The following is a 20,950-nucleotide window of genomic DNA, read 5'->3' as shown; positions in this document are numbered from 1 at the left end:
ACACTGTTTGCGATTCCCAATGGGGTCGCAAATGACCTACCTCATACATATTCATGAGGTAGGTCGCAATTTGTGACCCCATTGGGAATGGCCACCCTCACAGGGATGGTGGCCTGCTGGAGACAGCAGACCACCATGTCTGACACTGCTGTTAGATAAAGCATTTTTTTTTTTTTAAATGTAGCCCGTTTTCCTTAAAGGAAAACAAGGTGCATTTCAAATACAAAAAATGAAACGTTTTCTTTTCATTTTTTCAGAGCAGACAGTGGTACCACTGCCTGCTCTGAAAAAATATTTTCGCTACCATTCACAAAGGGCAAGGGGGCCCCTGGGGACCCCTTCCCGTTTGCGAATGGGGTAGCACCAGTTTGAAACTGGTGCTAACTGCGATTGTTTTGGGAGCGTATTAACGGTCACAAAACAATCCTACATCTCGCTGCGACTCGCAATTAGGAAGGGAATTGCGACTAGCAAACCCTTTTTGCGATTGGGTAAATAGATTACCGAATTGCAGACATGGGTCTGTACATCCCAAATAGCATTTTTCAAGTCGCAAACGGCCCGATTCGCCGTTTGCGACTTGAAAAATGCTTCGTACATGGGGCCCCTGGTGAGACTTTCAATGGAATGCAGTCTTTCTCTGAGAACAGGAGCAGTTCCGATAACCAATGTTGGCGAGGCCAATACGGAACACACTAATACATCATGATACATTACAGTTACACCCCCCAACCCACCGGAAGAATGCAAAGACAAAAGGAAATGAGATGAACGATTGCAATATATTAAAATTCAGTAGTCAAATAATATATATACACTATTTACAAATACATACACCAAGAATATTAGTCCAGGGTATTCCACCCTTAAAGTCCGTGGACCACTGGGCCCACACTGCATGGGCGAGGCCCACACAAGATATCCGAACGTGACGGAGAGAACACTGCAGGGGCATCAGATAGAAATAAAACAGGCACCTCAGGGGGAAGGGAAAGGTGGGGCACCTCAGCCGGTTGAGTGCACGATGCCAAATCCACGAGGGGGCCCCATGCCCACTGTTCAATCCTGGGGAGAGCAAAGCCAAAGTCTCACAATTCTCTACTGTGGGTGGTTTGCCCACTGTTCTATCCTGGGGAGTGCAAAGCCACAGTCTCTCAAGTCTCTACAGTGGGTGGTTTGCCCACTGCTATATCCTGGGGAGTGCAAAGCCACAGTCTCTCAAGTCTCTACAGTGGGTGGTTTGCCCACTGCTATATCCTGGGGAGTGCAAAGCCACAGTCTCTCAAGTGGATAACAGTCTCCACTGGTTCTGGAGGGGGCTTGGTGCCCAGAGTTCTTCATCCTGCCAAGGACTAAGGTAGTGGATGTAACTCTCCGCTGGTTCTAGAGGGGGCTTGGTGCCCAGTGTGCTCATCCTGCTTGTGGCGCCCTCAGTAGCGTCAGTACATTTGGCGCTCATGGGCCTGCGGTGCTTGTGGCGGTCCCGTCTTTGCCAGCGGTGCTTGTGGCGGTCCTGTCTTTGGCAGCGGTGCTTGTGGCGTTCCTGTCTTGGGCAGAGGTGCTTGTGGCGGTCCTGTCTTTGGCAGCGGTGCTTGTGGTGGTCCGGTCTTGGGCAGCGGTTCAGGTGCTGGCGGTCCTCTCTGGGCCAGCGGGGCTGCTGGCGGTCCTCTCTGGGCCAGCGGGGCTGCTGCTGGCGGTCCTGTCTGGACCAGTGGGGCTGCTGCTGGCGGTCCTCTCTGGGCCAGCGGGGCTGCTGGCAGTTCTGTCTGGACCAGCGGGGCTGCTTCTGGCGGTCCTCTCTGGGCCAGCAGGGCTGCTGCTGGCGGTAGTCTCGGGGCCAGCGGTGCTGCTGGCGGTCCTCTCTGGGCCAGAGGGGCTGCTGGCGGTCTTCTCCGCCGTGGTGATCTTCCCAGACTTGCCGGGTTTCTTGTGCCCCTTCCCCACCTTGGAAGGTGTCGCTGCTGACTCCACACTCCCACCTGTGCCCCTGGGAGCGCCTTTTTTGGCTGTTGTTTTCCCCCTCTCCCGCCGGGCACTGGCCAACTTTTGATGCTTGACAGGTGGGGGACTGTCCGTGCTGTGGCTCCTTGCCACACTGGCTGCCTTGCTGCCTGGTGCACTCCAGAATCCAGTGACTACTGGCACCACTGGTCCCGGAGATGTTGTGGCTGAGGTGCTAGGTTGGGACCTGGAGAGTCGGGCCCTAGGAGACTGACGGGGTGGGGGAGGTGAGGGAAAGAGGTCAAGGGTGGCCAGGAAAAGTTTCTTAGGAACACTGGGACGGGTAGCTGGAGGGGGTTTGGGAGTGGAGGTAGAGGTTGTGGTTGTAGGAGATGTATGTTTGGTTACTTTGGGTGAAGGTGCATGCGCTGGAGACTGTCATGAGGTGGATGGCTGTTGGGTGGGTGTGTGGCTGCCTTTGTGTACCTTGGGAGGTGGCGTCACAGACACACTGGGAGAGGACACAGGAGATGGGTGAATGGTAGTGGGGGTGGTGACTGCACGTGAGCGGGGTGTGGTGGTGGGTGTGCTGGTGATGGACGTAGTGGCTGTAGATGTAGTGCATGCAGGTGTGAGTGGAGACGAGACTGGGAGGGAGGAGGGAGACGAGGAGGAGGGGGACACAGTGGAGGCAGTGGATGTTGGTATGTCTGCATGTGTGTGATGCTTGCATGAGTGCCTGTGGGATGTGTGGTGCTTATGTTTGCCAGAGCTTCCCTTGTGTGTTGAGGTGTGTGCATGCTGGTCTGATGGTGTGCTTGGGGTAGGCTGAGGTACAGGGGATTGGGTCTGGGTGGAGGAAGTTGGAGGGGGGAGGCTAGAGACAGGGACAATGGCTGCCATCAGTGCTGAAGCCAGAGTCTGAAAAGCTTGCTGAAGGGCTGCCTGACCAGAATGAATGCCCTCCAGGAATGCATTGCTTTGTTGCAACTGTCTCTCTACAATCTGGATGGCATTCAAAATGGTAGACTGCCCAACAGTGAGGGACCTGAGGAGGTCAATGGCCTCCTCACTGAGGGCAGCAGGGGTGACTGGGGCAGGGGCTGAGGTACCTGGGGCAAAGGAGATGCCCACCCTCCTGGGTGAGTGGGCACGGGGCAAAGGCTGAGGGGCTGCTGGGAGGGTGGTGCTGGAGGGGGGTGGTGGCTGTACCTGTAGATGCGGGGGCACAGATGGGGACGCCACCACAAGGGAGCTTCCATCAGAGGACGAGCCCGTATCACTGGTGTCATCTCCTGTCCCCGCCGTGGAGCTCCCCTCGCCCTCCGTCCCACTGGTGAAATCAGAGTCCATAGTGTCGCCCTCCAGGGCCATGTGGGATGCAGCTCCCTCCTGCTCCGGTGCCACTGCTCCTCCGCCTGATGATGCTAATGCACACATGTACAGGGAGACCACAAAAAGGGGGGGGGGAGACAGCAGAAAGACAAGTTGAATGCATGCATTACCGCTACCGTTGGCGGACACGACAGACACAGAAGCCCCCTGCAGTTCGCCGCGCACTTGGGTCCACTATTCAATGCCTGGTAAATGGCCTACAAGGCTATGGCCGATATCTGCACACATGGATGTCACAGGAGCCGGACTAGGTGTAGTTGTCACTGTACCCAGGTGGGGAAGGTGCCACAGGGTCTGCCTGAAAAAGGGGACTCAACTAGCACACTCGCCCTGGCCTTGGGAAACCCACAGCCCACCTCCCCCACCCAGACATCTCCACTGCGCGCTGAATCAGCAGAATGAGAGTGTACTCACCCCCTTGTTGCTGCTGTGATGCCCTCAAGCGCCCATCCAACTCCGGGTACGTCCCCGCCAGGATCCTGAACATCAGGGGGGTCATGGTGCGACGGGCACCCCTTCCACATTGGGAGGCCATCCCCAGCTGGGCCTCCACCGTCTTCTTGCTCCAGTGGCGAATGTCCTCCCATCTTTTACGGCAGTGGGTGCTCCATCTGTGATAGACCCCCAGGGTCCGGACGTCCTTGGCGATGGCACGCCAAATATCCTTCTTCTGGTGGGCACTGACCTACATGAATTGTACAGGGGAAAAAGAGAAGTTATTACCAACTGCACCCTCACAGTCATTGCCCCGCATCCCTACCCTAGACATGTGGCACATGCACTCACCGTCGTTTCATGGACGCCTCATTCTCCCCCACCTCTCTTTCATCCACCACACTCCACACAGGCATTGTCCATACAGCATGCTCCCAGTTTACTTACCTGTTTGTCTGGAGGACCGTAGAGTAGCGTGTACTGGGGGAGGACCCCATCCACGAGTTTCTCCAACTCCTCAATGGTGAAGGAGGGCCCTTTCCCCAGACGCACGAGCCATTGTCTCTTCCAGACTGAGGTCACAGCAGCACTTGCAGTGTAGGTCCTCTCCTGTCGAAAATCAGGTATCGAGTGAATGAACAGATAGAAAATGGCGGACACGTCCACGGCAGTGCGTACCGTCACCGCCGGCATACATTATCATTGGCTCCTGGGACCCATAGGGTCCAATGTTAACCAATGCAGAATAGCGCCACGGTCTTCGACCGCCTACCGCGATGTTGTACAACGCCAGCGCAGTTACCTCACATCCCATTGTCCCACTTTACAGGTCAGGCAGCTGCCATTTCAGGGGCACACATGGCTTGATTTATAACTGTGTCACACATACCTAGGCCTTGGCTCAACACTCATACAGGCAAAATTCGGGTAATGAATGGTTTTCTGAGTAAGCTGTGTTTACGTACCTCTGAGTTGGATGACTCTGTGCTCGCAGTTGTCCTTCATAGGCACCGTTCACTGGGGCATGTGAGGAGATGGCGGCATCCTCCGGTGTACAGACCGCTGGTGGACCTGTCGCCAATGGAGGAAAGACATGTAATCATCACCTACAGGCTTGATCGTGGCACAATCCTGGAACTGTGTGCCCAGTTTGAGCCAGACCTGATGTCAGCTATCCGCCATCCCTCAGGAATCCCCCTCAAGTGCAGGTGCTGTCAGTACTCCATTTTCTTGCAAGTGGGTCATTTCAAACTACAGTGGCCATAGCATCAGGGATGTCCCAGCCTATGTTTTCCAACGTGTTGTTCAGAGTGTTGTCTGCCCTGCTGAAACACATGCGGAGCTATATCGTGTTTCCTCAGGTGGAGGATTTGCCTATAGTGAAAGGTGACTTCTATGCCCTTGGACATATACCCAACATCATAGGTGCCATTGATGGGACACATGTGGCCTTGGTCCCCACCCCCGCAGGAGTGAACAGGTGTACAGAAACCGGAAGAGTTACCATTCAATGAATATGCAGATGGTGTGTTTGGCCGACCAGTACATCTCCCATGTTAATGCCAAATTCCCTGGCTCAGTGCATGACGCTTACATCCTGCGGAATAGCAGCATCCCTTATGTGATGGGGCAACTCCAGAGGCACTGTGTGTGGCTATTAGGTGAGCACCTGGAACAAAAATTTTGGGAATAGTTGTCTGGGTCTGGGGATATCCCTACAGGTTAGTGTGTGTCTAACAGTTGTCACTCGCCATTTACAGGTGACTCTGGTTATACCAACCTGTCATGGCTACTGACCCCAGTGAGGAATCTCAGGACAAGGGCAGAGGAACGCTACAATGAGGCCCATGGGTGAACTAGAAGGATTATAGAGCGGACCTTCGGCCTCCTGAAGGCCAGGTTCCAGTGCCTCCATATGACAGGTGGTTCCCTATTCTACTCACCAAAGAAGGTGTGCCAGATCATCGTGGCCTGCTGTATGCTTCACAACTTAGCTTTGCAACAACAGGTGCCTTTTCTGCAGCAGGATGGTCCAGATGGAGGTGTTGTGGTAGCTGTGGAGCCTGTGGACAGCGAAGACGAGGAAGCAGAAGAAGAGGATGTCGACAACAGGGACTCTGTGATCCTGCAATACTTCAGTGAGACACAGGTAAGAATACAAACCTGCCTACTACATGTACTTCAACACTACTACCTCTCTACTGTCTGTCCTTTTCACCCAGTGTATGGTCACTGAGTTGTCACTTTCCCTTACGATTTCACAGATGTGGGTCCCACTGTGTGACATCTGCTTTGTTTCCTCATGGACTAGAGCTGTGTGACATAGGTATGTTGACATTACTATTGAAAGAACATTTTGTCACTGTAATTGCTAATACAACATTTCGAAATCACAGACAGACTCCGGATTGTTTTGTGCTTTAAGGGTGTTTATTTAAGTGCTAAATATTGGATGGTGTTGTAAAATGGTGAGGGGTGATGGTGGAGGAATGCCCATGGCAGAGTCCAGTCTATTGGTCTCACAGGTGCATTGTCCAAAGGGGCATAGGAAGTGGAGCTGGGGCAGTTTGAGGATGGACAGGGTGACAAAATGGGACAAAAGGATGACATTCAGGGCGGTCTCATTTCTTGGCGGGGGGTCTTGGCATTGTTCTCTGTCTTTGTCCTGGATCTCAGGGACCGTTTGCGGGGTGGTTTTCCCTCTGCATGGGGTGGGGTGCTGGTGTGGTGGTCCTGTGGCGGTGCCTCCTGTCCACTAGCGCCGGCAGAGGTGGTGGGCAGTTTATCGTCCATGCTGGTGTCAGGGGCCCCTTGTTGTGCCACAGTGTCCCTCCTGGTGTTGAGGACTTCCTTCAGCACCCCTACAATGGTGCCCAGGGTGGAACTGATGGATCTGAGTTCCTCCCTGAAGCCCAAATACTGTTCCTCCTGCAGCCGCTAGGTCTCCTGAAACTTGGCCAGTTCCGTTGCCATTGTCTCCTGGGAGTGATGGTAGGCTCCAATGATGTTGGAGAGGGCCTCGTGGAGAGTGGGTTCCCTGGGCCTGTCCTCCCCTGTCGCACAGCAGCCTTCCCAGTTCCCCTGTTTCCCTGGGCCTCTGTCCCCTGGACTGTGTGCCCACTGCCACTGCCCCCAGGTCCCTGTTGTTGTTGGGGTGGTGGGTTAGCCTGGGTTCCCTGTAGTGGTGGACACACTGCTGCTTGATGTGTCCTGGGGACAGAGGTATGGGCCCGCTGGGTGGGTGCTGTGCTGGTGTTTCCAGAGGGGGTAAGCTCTGAGGTGGCCTGTGACTGTGTCAGGGGAACCAACTGTCCCGAGGTCCCAGATAGGCCGGGCTGGTCATCTACATCCAGTTGGACAGAGCTGCTGTCATCACTGTGGGCCTCTTCTGTTGTGGTGTGTACATGTCTGGACCCTCTTGTGTGGTGACATTGGGTAGGGGTCCTGCAGGGGTATCAAAGCATAATTATTGCATCTGTGTGTGCCATGGTGTGCAATGGGTGGGTGACCGTGTACCCCAGTGCTTGCATTCCTGTGTGGGACCTTGTGTGGTGATAGTTTAGGGGGGTGTATGGGTATGTGCAGTGGCCATGCTTTGGTGATGGGTGTCCATGCTTTGTTGTTGCATGCAGGGCTTGGTGTTGTGATGTGTGGTTTGTGATAATGGGACATTTGTGAGGAGTTGGAGTGATGGGGGTGAGGGCGAAAGTGGGGTATCTGATGGCATGCAGGTAGGGTGGGGGAAATGGTAGTAAAGAATTGCCTTACCAGAGTCCATTCCTCCATCTACTCCTGCGAGGCCCTCAGGATGCAGGATAGCCAAGACTTGCTCCTCCCATGTTGTTAGTTGTGGGCGAGGAGGTGGGGGTCTGCCGCCAGTCCTCTGAACCGCAAGGTGGTGTCTTGAGACCACGGAACGCACCTTACCCCGTAGGTCGTTCCACCTCTTCCTGATGTCATCCCTATTTCTTGGGTGCTGTCCCACTGCGTTGACCCTGTCCACTATTCTCCACCATAGCTCCATCTTCGTAGCAATGGAGGTGTGCTGCACCTGTGATCCGAATAGCTGTGGCTCTACCCGGACGATTTCCTCCACCATGACCCTGAGGTCCTCCTCAGAGAACCTGGGGTGTCTTTGCTGTGCCATGGGGTGGTGTGGGTGATGTGTGGGGTGGTGTGTGTTGTGATGTGTGGGGTGATATTTAGTTGTGTGTTGTGTGAGGTGCGTGGAAGTTATGTGGGTGATGGTATTGTGTGCCTGTGGATGCTTGGTTGTAGTTTGTAGTTTCTCTCTCTGGCCTTCTTTCGGGATTTTTGTCGTAGCGGTTTGTGGGTGATGTGGGTGTGTGTTTTATATTGTATTGAGTGTGTGGGAGTGGTGTGTGTATGTGTATCAGGTGTGTGTATTTGTACTTGTCCAATGTGCTAGTGTTTTGTATATGTGTGTGTATTTTGAGCACGGCGGTGTGTACTGCCAATGGAATACCGTGGTTGAAAGACCGCTGCGTGGATTCGTGGGTCGTGATAGTGTGGGCGTATTTCTGTTGGCGTGATGGTGGAGGTTTTGTTTTCGGCAGTTTATCACTGACCTTTGGTGTGGCGGACTTGTGTGGGTGCCTAAATTTTGGCAGATTCGGAGCTGTGGGTCATAATGACCGTGGCGGAATTCCGCTGCTGCGGCGGTGTGTTGGCGGTCTTCTGCACGGCGGTAAACGGCTTTTACCGCCAATGTTGTAATGAGGGCAATTGTCTTTTCTAAGGTGCCGGGGACTCCCAAATCGACAACGGCGAATGATTCAAGCATGTGAATCTGGAGTAAAACTGTCTTACGGAAGAAAGAGAAGAATGCAATGAAGAGTATGTATAGCTAGATGGTCTTGTGTGACGTGAACCTCGATCAATAAGAGGTCATGAATAGCATAATTTTGAATGCCAGTGAGAAGACAAACAAAGCTTTGACGACCTAGAATGGTGATGTCTCCAAAACGTGAGGACCAGAGTGAGACTGGGAACCCAAAGCAGCCCTGGTAAATTTTGTCAGACCAGCCCCTATATGGTACATAGCAAGGGCAGCGAGCAAGCCTGACGACTAAAAGGGGGGTTTGGCTGGTTCTCTCCCCAAGACAATTTGGTAATAAATAGCAAACTTGGTGCATTCTACACCACATTTTGCATTATATGTTCAGTTGTATTAGTTTTCAAAGCATAGTAAATGATGACCATACAGTGCACTAGGATATGGCAATCTATATTGGGCTCTTCAATGATCCCCTCACTATCACCCTCCAACAGTGCCTCTCATCTCCCCATAGCCCATCTCTCACATGTATTTCATTTGTTTTATGCCAACTCACCTACCAGTGTAGAGTGTTGAAGAACTTTACATTATACACACATACAGTGACAATGAATCACACATGTATGAATCGGTGTATAGAAAATGTTACATAAGACAAAGTGGTCTACAAGGTGTAGGATTCCCATGTCATCCATACTAGTTGGCATTTTTAAGAGTGCTTGGTGTTGAGAAGTATAAAATAAGGATTCAGAACGGAACATTGTGGTTAGGGTTGACTTTAGTAAGCAGAATTTGTTTCTACCCAAACAAACTCATTTTAGTAAAATTAGGGCAATGGAAGACTGGGAAAGCATAACTTTCTAACCTGTACCATGCAGTTTGTATGCAGCCATTTGATGGCAGGTCATAGTTCACTGTGCTAGATTTTGATTGTAACTTATGAACTGCACAGTAACAAAAGGATCCCTGTGACAAAAGCAGTAACCCACTGAGCTATTCAAATAAAATACTGTTCTGTGATCCGCATAGCAGATGTTGTTTGCAGTAGGCATATTAACCCTCTGCTCTACCTTACCCAAAACTGGCACTAGACAAAACTCTGATTTCTCTCCAACAGGTACGTTAATCACCAGTTATCTTGGCACTTGTATTGTTGCCTAAAAACTGTTGGATAAACAAGAAGCTCTGCAGTGCTTTTAAAACTGCTGCACTGCTACAAAACCGGCCCTCCGCCCTTCCAGCCTTCCGGGGAAATGGCTGATGCCCAGCCAGTATGGCCAGTCTAGCCTGGGTGAGGACTCCTAGAATGTGTCCATGGGTTTCAGGATTTTCCTTTTGGTGCGTTAAGATGCATAACTGGAGAAATGGGAGCGTTGGTATGTGGAGGTAGTAAAGTAAGCTGAGGAGGCAGCACAGGTGAGGAGCCACTGGAGCAACAGGTGAGATCGGTGCAGCAGGTGTTGGAACCAGTGAGCCCCTTTGCCTCATAGAAAGTGATCTGGTAGCAGGGGCAGAAGAAAGCATTACTGCTGGCAAGACTGCTCAGGAAGTGAATATGTCAAGGAGTAGTCTGAATCTGACATATGCAGCACTCTCTTCTTCTTTATTTTAAGGACCCAATCTGTAGACAGAGGAAAAAACTGCTAAGTATTGTCTCTCCAACGGCAAGTGCCTCATCGGCATTAATGCAGTCTTTGGCATTGACTTCCCAGTCTTTGGCATTGACATGCCTGTTCATTCGATGTCGACTGACATCTTGTCAGCAAACCTGCACACAATGGCAAACATATTGTCACTTATTCTACCTTCGATGGCATGGATCTCAACAGTGACTGAGTGTATGCACATTTATCCTCAGGAGAGTTTTCCTTGGATCTCCCTCACAATAGGTCCCTGGAAATGGTGAAAGGAGCTGTGGTAGAGAGAACACCTTCTCCACATCCCTCAGATCTTCCACACAATCTTCAGATCTTCCAGATACAGACATTGTAAGGGTCTGTTTAGACCTTTTTTCTCCAACAAAAAAGGAATGGCATTTTGTGACACAGAAACAGAAAAAAAACTACTCTAAAGATTTAAAGATCCTTGGTGAAGGTGTTTCTGGAAGTTTGTAAAGGTCTTACAGGACAGAAATCCCTAAAAAGGTCAAGCTCGGTGTCCCAAAAGCCTGCCTAAGAGCTGTAAAAGGAGAACTGGCCACTCATATGGCGTGATGGGATGCCGATGGTATGCTGTTGCTTAAGAGAGAATGGTCAGTTTTCCCAGCCTTTCAGGCTGAAGCCTGTTAGGGTTTTGTGAAAGAGATTTATTGTGACTATTTTATTTACAGTGAACATTTTTCTGCATTGTACATTGACTTCTAAAGTACATTTTTGATCTTAAAGGAAATAGGCAAGACTTAGCCAGTATAACCTTTAATGGGCCTGAGCATGGGTAGGACAGATCGGTGCTTATGACTAACAATGAAGATTCCTTAAAGGAGAACCTCAGCCACAGTTCTGGCATTCTCTACCCCATTCAGAGTTCCTAAGCCCATATCCATAGCCCTGTCCTCTTCTAGGAACATATGGGGATTGAACTCACCAGAAACCGGAAAGACCTTCACATTGTGTAATCCTTAACAGAACCATTCACAGTCATTATATTCTGACCCACCACTTACTCTTTTCACAGAATCTTTAGCACTACACCTATTGTCCAGCTCAATTTCTGGCCCCATTCATACAGTGCTTAGCACCCCGCCCACATACCTGACTGCATTTTGGACTGACAATAAGGGGGTCATTTTGACCTCAGTGGTCTTTTTCCAAGACCGCTGAGGGACCGCCGTGCGGAAGACCGCCATTGGTGGCGGTTTGCGCTCGGCCTATTATGACCGTTGGCAGCTCTCCGTCCTTTTACGGACGGAGAGCCACCAACAGCCATACTGGCGGGAGGCGGGGAAGTGGAGGTTGCTCCACCTCCACCGCCACGCCAACAGAACACCGCCCAGTGAATCACGTCCTGTGATTCGCCGTGGCGGTGTTCTGTTGACGGTGTGGTGTCAGCGGAGCAGCCCCCATGGCTCCCGTCCCCTCCCGGAGGATTGTCGGACCAGGTAAGTCGATCGTCTGTGAGGGGAGGGGGGTGTGGGGGGGTTGTGTGCTGTGTGCGTGCATGGGGGTGTGCGTGTGTGTATGTAGAGGGGGTGTGTGAGTGCGTGTATGCTTGCGGGGGTGTTGTGTTTTTGGGAATGAGTGCGTGTATGTCTGTAGGTATGTCTGTATGGATGTGTGCGTGTATGTGTGAATGTGGGTGTGCGTGTCTGACTGTGTGTGGATGTTGGCATGTATGTCGGTGTGTGTGCGTGTATGTGTGTTGGTGGTGCCTGCGTGCGTGTTGTGTGTGTATGAATGATGTTATGTTGGGGGTCGGGGTGGGGAGGGGGGTCCTGCCACCTTTGGGGGGTGGCAGGGGTGGTGGGGGGGTAGGGGAGGGAGTTGGGGTGGGGGTGGTGTTGGAGACCCCTATCAGTGTCAGGGAAGGAATTCCCTGGCACTGATAGTGCTCACCACCATGGATTTCATGGCAGTTTCAAACCCGCATAAAATCCAAGGCGGTCAGCAGGGTCCAAATACTGCCGGCGATATAGTGACGGCCGCCGGGCTGGAGACCCAGGTCTCCAGCCCAGCGGTCGTCTCCACCCTGGCGGGCGGAACGGAGAAGCGGCGGATGACGGTCATAATACAAAAAAAAGTACCGCCAGCCTGTTGGCGGTCTTACCGCCGCTTCTCCGCCTTCCGCCAGGGTCAGAATGACCCCCATAGTCCTTAACATCGTGCCCAATATCCACATATCCGAGCCCCATTCACAATCATTGGTACCACATCCAAAATCCTGTTCAGCGTCTAGCCCCATTTACAGACACCTTAATGCTACTCCCACTCTCCCACAATAACCCCACCTCTTCAACCCGTGTACGGAGTCCTAAGCATTCCACTTGCGGGCTAATCATAACTTAACAGCATCCTCAAACCCTTAAACATACACATATTTCTGCTGAACTTCTAACCCTATCTAAATAATCCTTAGTTGTTTACTTACAGTCCTGCTCACCTTCTGCCACCATTCACAGAGTTTTAATGATCCGCTCATAGTCCTACGAACTGCTCAAATCCCAAATAGAATTCACAAATCCTCTAAACACATTTACGGAAATATTACCTAGTTGTAAACCTAGTTTCGCACAGCCTCCTTGGTGTATACCATCTTGGCGATGTTGCTTTATGTGACACTGGTGGAATAGGTGACATAGATTTGCCTTTTGGCACCGTCACTGAGTCCTGTGACTGGACTGGTCTTGGTGGCATAGATGGGCAAGGAAAAGTTGCAGATCTAGGGGGAAGATCTAGTGGCGCAAGAGGTTCCTGTACAGGGTCCTCTGCTGGAATAATCCGTTTTAGTGCAGGTGATGGATTTGCTGTATTAACCTTTATTAACTCATGCTGTGCCTCTGAGGACATTGAAAAAGTAGATGCTGCAGAGTGCCTCAATGTAGGAAGCTGTCTTGGTGTGTGGTACGTACCTAAGGCACTTATACCTTATACCAGGTCCAGGTATCCCCTCTTAGTGAAGTGTAGGCAGTGTCTGGAAGCAAGGCTCTCTAGAGTGAGCTTATCTAGGAGACATGCAAAGCTCATCAATACTACTGTAGTCACACAGCACTTAAACACATGAAAGAAAACACTCAGTTGTACAAAAATAAATGTACTTTATTTTTGGAACCCAATACCACAAAATACTAGAAGGGCAACCCGCCAATAGGAGATAAGTAATACACTAAATAAATATATACACTAGCAATCAGAAATAGGCAGAGAAAAGGTTAGAAAACAGTGCAAATAGAAATAACAAAGAGTGACCATAGGGGGAGCCCAAACCATATACTAAAAAAGAGGAATGCAAACACAGGACCCCTACCTAGGTAAGTGGAATGTGTAGAGGGGAGCTGGGAGTACTAGAAAACCAAAGAGGTAAGTAACACAGTACCCCCCAGCAACCAGGAAAGCAGGAGTAAATCACTGGATTTTCCCCCAAAACACCCACAAGAAAGAAAAAGACACCCAGACAAGACTGCAAGAAACCAGCAGTGGATTCCCGAAGACAGAAGACCTGTGAAGAGAGAGGACCAAGTCCAAGAGTCACAGTGGAGTCCAGGAGGAGTAGGAGCTACTACCCACCCAGCTGCACTTGCAGGAGTTGGTCGACAGTGATGAAGAACAGGTCAGCACTGCAGCACTGGAGCCGGAGAAGAGTTCCTGATGGCTGCAGAAGATATCCCATGCTACAGTGTAGATTGCAGATGGGTGTCAGTGCAGGAATTCCACCAACAAGCCTTGGCAAAGGCAAACTTGCGGTTAGTAGAAAAGTGGTGCTGCCAGGGACCAGTAAGGCCCAGGAGGACTCATCCCAGGAGGGGGAGTCACAGGGGACCCTCAGCCTCGCAGAGAGTCCATAGGAGCAGCAGCAACACCCACAGGAGTCCCATAGGACGGGAACACAGAAGTCGCCTACGCAGCACTACAGAAAAGGATCCCAGGCCGCAGGAGAACCACACAGAGGGCAGAGCGTCACAGGAAGAATTGCTGGGGACTGGAGCTGCAAATCGCCTGAAGATCCCTTGGAGGAGATGCAAACAAGCCATGGCAGCTGGAAGAGATGCGGTGCACGGGGGTACTGTCCTGCGTGGGAAGGCAAGGGCTTACCTTCACCAAAGTTGGACAGCTGGAAGAGAGGACCAAGATGTCTACTCCAGACCACAACCAGTGAGGAAGGATCCACGTAGCTCATGATGAGGGGAAATCTACACAGCCGGTCATCGTTTGCAGCAGGTGCCTGTGGATGCAGGGGAGTGACTCCTTCTCTCCAAAGGAGATTCATTCTTCTTCTTGTGCAGGCTGAAGAGTTGCTGTCTTCTGAGGGTACACGGCAGGGTAAATGTTGCAAAGCTGGCAGGAGTTGTGGAAACAATGTTGAGGAAGAGTCTTTTTCGTTGATTGCAGCGCTGTCGGTTCCTGGAGGGTTCAGTCGCAGTGCCAGTGGCCAGAAGTCGAAGTGGAGGTTGCAGAGGAATCCTGCTGGAGTCTTGCTAGCCGAATCTGAGGACCCACCCAAGAGAGAGACCCTAAATAGCCCTGAAAGGGGGATTGGTCATCTAACCAGGTAAGCACCTATCAGGAGGGGGCTCTATCAGGAGAGGGCTCTGACATCACCTGCCTTGACTGGCCACTCAGATAATCCCAGAGTTCCCTGCCAACCTTGGAAACAGGATGGCAGAACCCAGGGACCCTCTGGAGGAGCCTCTGGGGTGGTGAGGGACAAGGGAGTGGTCACTTCCCTGACCATTGTACTTTTTCAAGCCAGAGCAGGGACTGAGGGTCCCTGAACCAGAGTGGACTGGTTTATGCACAGAGGGCACCAAATGTCCCCTTCCAAGCATACCAGTGGCTTGGGGAGGCTACCCCTCTCAAGCCATGTAACACCTATTTCCAAAAGGGAGAGGGTGTTACCTCCCTCTCCCAAAGGAAATCCTTTGTTCTGCCTTCCTGGGCTTGCTCAGATCAAGCAGCAGGAGGGCAGAAACCTGTCTGAGGGGTGGCAGCAGCTTGGGCTGCCTGGAAAACCATGCAAGACTGGTGGTAGCAATGCTGTGGGTCCTCTAAGAAGCCCCCACAGTTCATGGAATCATATTTCCAATACTTGCAACAGTATTGGGGTATGATTTCGACATGTTTGATACCCAACATGCCCAGGTTCGAAGTTACCATTATGTAGCTGGACATAGGTAGTGACCTATGTCCAGTTCACGCGTAAAATGGCATCCCCGCACTCACAAAGTCCAGGAAAATGGATCTGGAGTTTGTGGGGGCACCTCTGCTAGTGCAGGGGTGTCCTCACACACAGGTACCTACACCCTGCCCTCTGGGCTGAGAGGGCCTACCAGTAAGAGGTCTTAAAAAGCATCAAGTTATGTCTCTGAAACTTGGTGGGGGCCTTTTCTTTTACTGTTCTCATGACTGCCTCCTTCAGCTTTAAGTTATGGACATGTGAGAATGTTAGTTGCTGAGTTTCCTCTTGACGGCAGGCCTCCGGTCGTGTGTGCTCTTTCCAGTTTTATTTCCACCCCTTCACTACCTGAGAGTATGTGTAGGAAGAGTTTTCTTATGACGCTTTTCAGGTCCAAACCATTTGCCTTCAGCGGTCCTCCACGGACCTTGACCCTCTTTAAGCAGTTCTCAAGGTCTTCTGCTTGGCTTTATAGGAGAGTGTCTTGGTCTTTCAACCCAAGCAGTTCTTGGTGCAGCATTTCCACTTCTTCCTCCCACGCATTGCCTGCATCCTCAAAGAATGGACCCATTTGTCCAGGTCATTGAAATGCTGTTTCATCTCTCTCATGTCTCTTGAAATTTCTCTTTCAGTGAGCAGGGCTCTGCTCTATAAGCGTGAATTGGGTCATTGGTGAAAGACCTTGCTAGAGTGGCACAACTCTCCGTACTTGGTTCCGTCGTCACTTCTGGTGTCATCTGTGAGGGATGCTCTTCCCCGAGGGTAGAGATGGTTCAGTGGATGTCGACCTTTTTAACCTATCCCTAAAGTTGAGTTCAATTTTCTGTTTATTTGTTGCCATTGTTGCTATATCGTGCCTAACAGTAGCAAACTCTTGCTTTATTGAGGTTGGTCTGGAGCAACTTTCCCCAGGACCTTTTCCTGAGGGTCCCTTTGTATACATTATGTCCCCTCCCAGCCAGCGTGCAATGTGGACTGCTGGCTGTGTTGAGGGTTTCCACTCTATTGTTGACATCTGTATTTCGCAGGTGCCGACATAGCCCGCAGGTTCTCAGTGATAAACTGTATCTGTTCTGCCCCTTCTTATTAACAAAGCAGATGCACTATACCTCCTGTGCCTTTTGTAGTCGGTTTTTGATTAAACCATAAACATTAAAACTATTTCATGACAACAACAAAAATATAGCATCGCTAGAAATCATCAGTAAACTAATAATTTTCCGCAAAATATATAGAATTATGTATACATAATTAAAATCCATAGTTCACCATAGCATATCCTTCCTCAGTTTAGCAGAGCCAGCGAATAAACATGCCACATGGAAGCAGGGGTACTGATCTAAACGCAAGTGCATCGAGGTGGATTTGACCTGAATAAAGTTTGGCCCCTTCTTACAAAGCAGATGCACTAATCCTTGCTGTGCCCGGTTTATACTGCTGGTTAAAACGGTCCACTTTTAATCATTCCTGTGTGGTGCTCCTCATCCTTTCTCATTTCAGTGTTGCTTTAGAGTCCCTCTGCTTTCCCTCTCTCCTCGGGACTGTTGCATGATGCTGATGCTGCCGTACACTGTCTTGCCTGGGGTTCAGATGTGTTTAAAGCTCCTCTTTGTTGAGTTCTCAGTTGGCTCTCTGGCTAAGCTACAGTTATTAAGAGTGATTGGGGGGTGCCTATATGGAAGACTCTTCAGGCCCTGTACTCTTTGTGTCAGCAGGTGACCTGTTGGCATCACTGATCTCCTGCCAGGCTTCAGGACCAGACCTCCAACTCCTTCTGCTTGACAAGACTACCTCATTCCGGAACTGAGTTCTCTCACGGAATTTCTCACAGTGACGTAAACCTTGGTGATCACTGCTAGGTCTGCCACAATATCTATCTCTAACAGCATAGCACAGCAGCCCTCTTCAAAGCATGGCCACTATGTTGGATGTGACTCCGGCAGTGTCGGTTGGGATGGCCTCAGCTAAGCTGTCAATCCACCTACATTCACACCTCGGGAGTCGGTCAGGTAACAGCAATGGCGTGTCTTCGGATCTTTGGCCCACTTAAAGATCACAGTTTAGGGCAAGTCCTGAGAAAGGCATGTTACCCAGTCACCATCTTGACCCCACTTCCAGTTGACACCTTGCTTCTTTTAAGGTGTTCATGCATGTTCATACTGCCTGACCTCAGAAGCCATGCTGCCAAATTCAAAGACATCAGGTTCGAATGGAACAGATGCCCCTGCTACATGCTCAGTAGGTTGTGTTTGCATGCCAGTCTCCTGTGTGGTTTGATCGACAACCACACAAGGTCTAGAAGGTTTGGGTACAACAGTGTAGAAGGTCCGGGTCAGGTACGGTTCCTTTATTAGGGCTACAGGGCATTGCCCCTCTGTATTTGTTGCCCTCATCGGCCCAAATTTAAATATGTAAAAAATGAATTAGATTTTCTGTCCATGGTGCGCTTCTATGTTTTTTAGTCGTGGACTGGTTCGTTAGTTCCTGCAGCTGCATGATGAATAAGGGCAGGGCGTGCGGGTGCGTGGTGACATTGTGTGTTTAAATCTCATTGATTTCGAGGAATAGTGATGATGGCACCGTCGAGGTGTTGGTGGTGATCCTTTTAACATTGAGCATGGCATTGCCAAAGGTCTCAAATGCAACCACAAAAGAACAATAGTGATAACGTCTTTGGTTACCTCACCTGTCCTTACCTCGTGCTCTGTGGGTTCCTCGGAAGATCTTGTCACCAATGGAACTGGAATGTTCTCCATCGGATTGCCCTTCCTCTTGGCTCCAAGATTTTCCGGCTTGACTCCGAGACAAATGCCTTCCATGTCCTTAGATGTCCTTTTAGACATTTTCTGCCACAATTCACACTCTTTAACAGTGTAAGAAGAGGGAAGGCACACCACACAGACCTTTTGTGGATCTGTACCAGCTTTCTTCCTCCCACATGAGAAGCAGTTGACATGTAAATATGGTATTTAGGATTTAAAAATGCTAGTCTCTAAAGAAGCTGAGATAAAATAAGAAACATAAACGTTTGTGAGAAGTTTCTCTCAGAAATAAAGTGTGAAAAACTCATCATGTTCTCAATATCCCAGACCCACGAACAAGGTGCCTTAAAGGGGCAGTGTATATTTGTAGTCCTGCTAATGCAAGACTATCAGGCTGTGCTATTCCTCACTCATGGTTTTCAGTACAGGGATTTACTTAGGCGCTACAATGTAGCCTGAGAAAAGTATTTTTTCTCATGTTTTTATAGACTGCAGTTCGGACGGAACACTTTGCCTACATAGGGTTTCAGAAAGCGGTCAGCACCATAAGAACAAGTGGGATGCTTCACAATGTACTCTGAATTGTGGACACTGCTAAAGACATATAATGCTGAAGGAGCGTTTCAGAGTCCTTGAACGCAGCAGGGAATTATTGTCACATTTCTGGCACTCATTGAAGACCCTACAATTCAGAACTGAATTATTCCTGGGTCCTGGCCGCTAGCAACCACTGCAGAACCTGTATAACTCTCCCAAGGTCTCCAAAGAAGTCAGTGTGATTGAGTGGGAGCCTTACCTCCTTCACAATGCGCGCTGCCTCCATGTTCCTCCGGTAGAAGAAGACCTTGTAGTCATCCATCCAGACCTCGGCTAGGCGCACCTGGTTGCGGGATACCACCTCCATTCCATTGGGGAAGGAGTGAGGGCTCTCAATACGGAAGACATGACCAACGATAGAACACGGGACGATTTCCAGCTGCCCTCCGCACATCCACACCTGCCACCAAGAGCATGTCATAGAAATCAGAAGTGGCCGTTCACGGAACATGGAAGATAAAGTAAATGACAGGTTAAAGAAGCGAAATGAAAGTCACTTCAACACACAACTGTGGAGATGGCAAGGAAATCCTGCCTCATCCAGGTCCCTCCACAGAGCAATTTGGGTAGACACTTTTAGAGTTACTCCCAGAGTTCCCCTACTGCAAGACCCTCACAAAGCTGCCTACAAACCATGTAGCTAACACGATAGCCAAAGGAAACCACACTGGCGTGTTTTGACTGACCACCAGGGGCCGTAGTTTTTAGTGTCCAAGGGGGCAGTGTGTGTGTAGCAGGTGCACTTTGGTATTACAGAAGGGGCTGTAGACGCTAGTGCTGAGTCTGCTGTGATATGGATAGCGGTACAGCAAAATGTGCATTGGTGCCATCCCCACGGGGACGTGCCCTCAGTTGCTCAGTTGTGTGGGATTGTGGCTCCATGCACATCAGGGAATCCATTGCCTTTGCCGTCGTGCCATATTACAGATGCAGAGGCAAAGACTGTCAGGAGGTGCAATGACTGTCCGCCACATAGGAATGGCTCACACTCATTGCGCCACCTGAGGGTGCCCCTTAACGGGGGGTCCCAGCGATACCCAAAGCACCCCCCTGCAGATGGGTGCAGTCACTCGTTGCATCTGCCTGCAGAGGAAAGAGACCAAGTTACTGTCTGCATAGTGAAATGAGGACCAGTGGCTTCCAACAGCCTAATGTGCTGTTCCCAGAGCGGGGACATCACATTCTTTGTAATAGGGTGCTCTGTCCAGTGCTGTGCCTAGCGCCCCCAGTTAAAGGTGAGCAGCCTCACATGCCAGGGCAGTGCATCTTCTATGTAATATGGACCCAGGTGCTGAAGCTAATCCAACATTTGTCTCCTCCTCACACTATTCCAAAAACTGCATAGAGTAGCAATCCTGTTCCATGCAAAGAAGCAATGGAAGTTGACCTTTTTATCAGCATCGTCTGGTCTGCACCTAAGAATGAGCTTGGCTCAGACCCTACTATATTCTAAGATAGTGATGACCTCTGTGCCTAGAGGTGGGGGAGGGTCAAGGTATTTCGGCACCTGGCTTGATATATTTTATTCACATTTTTCCCTGTTTTCCATGTGCGATGCTCCCGACCTGCTACAAAGCCCACATCTTCACGTTGATGATACCTTTTGTGTACCTCACAATCAGGCATAAAACCGGTCCAGAATGGTGAAAGGCTCACAACAGGACCAATGGTTGCTAAGTCACCAATGATAGTACTAATTATTGGGTCAAAAAAGTAACAAGAGTGTATTATGGAGGGCACAGGTAATGCCAAATTGTGGGTTACTTGGGATTTGGAAGGGGAAAGTATGATGTTATGTGATGGTCACAAAATTATATTTTAAATGACAAAACTAATGAACAATGCATGTCTTAGGCATTGTTTAGTATGGTTAGTACTAACTACTTTCATTGAATTACCCTCTTTACTGCCTAAAGCAATTCATGTCAGTATCTGCACAGATAATTAAATCTAATATAGCTATGCGGCAGGCAACAAAATACACACTGGGAGGTAAAGTACTCATGCACTGAATGCGGAAAAAAACTTTGGTCTGTATGGAATCCACGGGAATATGAAATCAGGCTACCCAAAGTAAGATGTTCAGGAGACCTGGCATCAAACAAGAGTCTGTGGGCATGTTTACCATCAGGAGATGCCTGCCAAAAGTGAGTTTTCTAATATCTGTCTCATGTTCTTCCTAGAGAATCTATCCAAT

General features: G+C 50.1%; 1 protein-coding gene across 1 annotated transcript in view; it reads right to left on the bottom strand.

Moving 5' to 3' along the window:
* LOC138301470 (polypeptide N-acetylgalactosaminyltransferase 6-like) overlaps positions 1 to 20,950 on the bottom strand; it is a 398,585-nt gene that overhangs the window by 225,174 nt on the left and 152,461 nt on the right. The window contains exon 6 of the mRNA XM_069241981.1: positions 18,953 to 19,153. Coding sequence (XP_069098082.1) covers positions 18,953 to 19,153 — 201 coding nt within the window. The remainder of the gene's footprint in view (positions 1 to 18,952; positions 19,154 to 20,950) is intronic.

This window comes from Pleurodeles waltl, chromosome 6 (assembly GCF_031143425.1).
Source record: "Pleurodeles waltl isolate 20211129_DDA chromosome 6, aPleWal1.hap1.20221129, whole genome shotgun sequence".
NCBI lineage: Eukaryota > Metazoa > Chordata > Amphibia > Caudata > Salamandridae > Pleurodeles > Pleurodeles waltl.
The sequence above is the reverse complement of the archived record's forward strand: the minus strand, read 5'-3'. Positions and strand labels throughout refer to the sequence as shown.